This window comes from Seriola aureovittata, chromosome 3 (assembly GCF_021018895.1).
Source record: "Seriola aureovittata isolate HTS-2021-v1 ecotype China chromosome 3, ASM2101889v1, whole genome shotgun sequence".
NCBI lineage: Eukaryota > Metazoa > Chordata > Actinopteri > Carangiformes > Carangidae > Seriola > Seriola aureovittata.
In genome coordinates, this window is record NC_079366.1 from 26,966,537 (window position 1) to 26,969,769 (window position 3,233).

General features: G+C 39.6%; 2 protein-coding genes across 2 annotated transcripts in view; both read left to right on the forward strand.

Annotated features, from left to right (window-relative positions):
- Positions 1-126: 126 nt before the first annotated feature.
- Positions 127-2,094, forward strand: LOC130167046 (extracellular serine/threonine protein kinase FAM20C). Its single transcript, XM_056373003.1, has 3 exons — positions 127-515; positions 666-725; positions 1,136-2,094. The coding sequence occupies exons 1-3, from the start codon at positions 439-441 to the stop codon at positions 1,407-1,409; spliced, it is 411 nt and encodes a 136-aa protein (XP_056228978.1). The 5' UTR covers positions 127-438; the 3' UTR covers positions 1,410-2,094.
- A 907-nt stretch (positions 2,095-3,001) lies between these two features.
- The window catches only part of baiap2l2b (BAR/IMD domain containing adaptor protein 2 like 2b), a 9,133-nt gene continuing 8,901 nt past the window's right edge, over positions 3,002-3,233 (forward strand). The window contains exon 1 of the mRNA XM_056371874.1: positions 3,002-3,224. Within this exon, the coding sequence (XP_056227849.1) occupies positions 3,155-3,224 (70 nt within the window). The 5' untranslated portion in view covers positions 3,002-3,154. The remainder of the gene's footprint in view (positions 3,225-3,233) is intronic.

The following is a 3,233-nucleotide window of genomic DNA, read 5'->3' on the forward strand; positions in this document are numbered from 1 at the left end:
TACAGGCAGTTTGTAGCATTTTGTTTAATCCAGATTGATCTCAGAGCCCAAAGGAGTGGAGTTCTTGTCTGAGCAAAATTATTTCATCTGTGCAGATTTAAAAGAGACACGAACATGTATGTTTTTGCACCCACACGAACACAAATACACCAAATACCCCCCATTAAATTTACAATTAAAAAGCCTTTCACCAGGGTAGTTTCCTCTGGCCTGGAACCTGCAGTGTTTCAGTGTTTGGCATTAATTCTATTGTATTATTTGTAAATGGTGACTTGCAAAGATACATGTGAAGGCTTCAAGTTTGCAGAACTGGTAAACAATACAACAAATAGTTTTTTTTGCTTTGATGTGTTATTATTATTTGTTTTAATGTATTAAAGGATACTGTGAGTTGTTGACAACAGTAACTGAATACTTCCTTTTCTTCCCATAGGTAACATGGACAGGCACCACTATGAGACGTTCGAGAAGTTTGGCAACAATACTTTTCTGTTGCACCTTGACAACGGGAGAGCGTAAGTATTTCTGCTATTGTTCTCACAAACAGTGTCATGTATTGTTCACACACTTGCTATAGTTTTTTCTTTTTTTTTTTTTTTAGTTTAATGTTTGGATTGATCGCTGCAGTTCTGACTTAACTGACTCTGGGTCTGTTTTCGTTGCAGATTTGGGCGCCACTCCAAAGACGAGCCGTCTATCTTAGTTCCTCTAGAACAGTGCTGCAGGTACAAACAAGGATGTGATGAAATGTGCTGAACTCTTACTACAAACACCACTGTCTCCCGTCCCTATGCACGCAACAGTACACCTCCTGTCTGGTTGCATTCATTTAAAATAAATGGTATTCCTTTTAGCGCAGTTGAGGATTTCTCAGATCATAAAATAATCACATAGAGTAAGATGAAGCCATCATAAAGAAGCAACACTGGGTAGTACAGGAGAGGAGGTCCATTGCTTGGTTCAAAATTTATAAGAAAGAATTCTCAGCTCCAAAATAAAATCTTTTCTGTGTCCATCATGCTGTACCCACAAAATTTACCATTACAACCTTGTCTTCCCTCTGTCTTCTCCATGCTCTTCATCATTTCCTTCCCTCTCTTAAACGCCTCTTTCTGTCACTTTGATCTTTCTCCAGAATCCGTCTCTCCACTTGGCTTCGCCTGCGTCTCCTGTCTCTGCCTCAGTATCGCCTCAGTGATGTCATGCGGGCCTCGCTCTCCCACGATCCCCTTCACAGTGTGGCTCCGCTGCTCTCGGAGCCCCACCTCGCTGCTCTCGATCGGCGTTTGCAAACTGTGCTGGAGACTGTAAGTCGTTGCCAAAAGCAACAAAGTAAGGATGGCGGTGGTAATGAGGTCATCTTTGATGACACTGCCCACTTGAAAGACATGGTCACTTCTGCTGGATAGAACAGCCTCACACTGCCTTCATATTATGTTTATGTTCGTGAGTGCAGTAGCACATGCAAAGTGTGGTCAGCAGCATAGTTAAAGTCACAAGGACTTAAATGGTGTCTGGACGTATTCTGTAACAATAAAGCAGGATGTATAAATAAGACAAAACATGAGGAAGATATGTTTAAAAAGCCCAAATGGCTGTAATGGACTTTGAAATGTTGGGTTCTACAACACAAATTCATTCTAACCCCCGTAAGAGGAAAGCTATTAAGTTATTGGTTTTATGGCTTATATATGAAATAAATACGACTCATACCATTTTCAGGTATTTGAAATTTGATATACAAAAATACAAAAAAGGTGTTTGTAATTACTCTTTCCATTTCATTGAAAAGCTGATCCATTAAAATATTAAAATGTGATAAACACAAAATTTGTCTGGTACAGGTTAAAATGTGCATGTTTTTCAGGTGTGTAGTAATATTTGAAATACCTCTTGTCTGTTTGAAAAGATTGTTAATGACACTGTCTGCATTAAATGAAAGGTTGTGATTACATCACAACTAATTCCTGAAGAAAATAATTAGATAACTCACAAACCTAAACTGCTTGATAAAGGCAAATTGAAAATGAGGAAGCGTAATGGTTTCATCGCTCTTTATTTTGTGTTGGACCAACTAGAGTAAAATAAAAGACATCAGAAGCAACTTCTAAATTTTGAATTGCACCTTCTCATTCTTTAATTGGTGTGGATTGTTTTATGACCTGTCTGTCTTCAACTTCCCTCACCTCTTTGTGACTGACATCTAGTTAGAGATCATAGCTTTCATGTGGGTTCAATATGATGGAGTATTTGATGGACAGAGAGGGTGAGTCTTATATAATTTTCATGTACTTGGTGCGTGAGAGGTTTGCTGTATATAAAGGGCAGGTTTCTTGAGTAATATCTTTGTATCTAACTGCACATGACACTTAATATACCTTTTTTAAGGCAGCAGTTTGTTTCACCAAAGGTTGAGGTTGAGGTTCTCCCCTAGGTGTGAGTATACGTCACAGCTAGTTGGGCTTCTGGCTGTCCTCTTCCTTAATCAATAATTTACCTGGCCCGGCCATATCGATGACACCTACTCCCTTTTCTCTTCCCCTTACTCACTTGCTCGCTCTTTCCATGAAAACTGCTGATGACAAGGGGTAAAAAAAGAGCAGTGACGAATGACAGAAAAGGGGAGAGGGAGGAAAGCACCATCTTTCTGTCAGACAGGTGTTATTGGTCTTTGGAACAACAGCAGAAACAGTGGGCCTGCATTGAGGGTGACTTTCGCTGCCTTAAGCCGCTGCTAAATACAGGACAAGAAACGCCTGAGGAAACTTCTTCAGACGTTTGAATGGGAATACAGACTTAACAGAAGTTTTCTCTGTCTCCGACATTCTTTTTTCAAGACTTTTTTTTTTTTTGTTTTAAGTTCATATTTCCCTTAAAATTGGTCACTATGTCAGGAGCCAGTAGTGACCAGCTGAACAGATCAACTTTAACTGTCTATTCGGTGAGTTTACATCATCTCATTGTTCACTATTGTTTTATGCTGTACTGTATATTTAAATGTGGCCAAGCTGGAGATTTCTTAAGTGTTAGCTGAAGTAATATTTTTCCTTTTTGGCATGTTGGTCTGTTTTTGTGCATGTGTGTGTGTGCGTGTATGTGTGTGTGCGCGTGTATTTGTGTGTGTGTGTCTGTCTGTGTGATATTGTAGAACCTGATGGAGCACTTCAATCCAGGCCTCCAGAAGCTTGTTGCTCTAGGAAACAGCTATGTCAAAGCTTTCCAAGGTGAGTGAG

Excerpts from the sequence above, each read along its gene's own strand:
- LOC130167046 (XM_056373003.1), top strand. The coding sequence starts at position 439 with ATGGACAGGCACCACTATGAGACGTTCGAGAAGTTTGGCAACAATACT. Across the intron at positions 516-665 it reads CACCTTGACAACGGGAGAGC|ATTTGGGCGCCACTCCAAAG; the intron begins GTAAGTATTTCT and ends TTTTCGTTGCAG. Across the intron at positions 726-1,135 it reads CCTCTAGAACAGTGCTGCAG|AATCCGTCTCTCCACTTGGC; the intron begins GTACAAACAAGG and ends ATCTTTCTCCAG.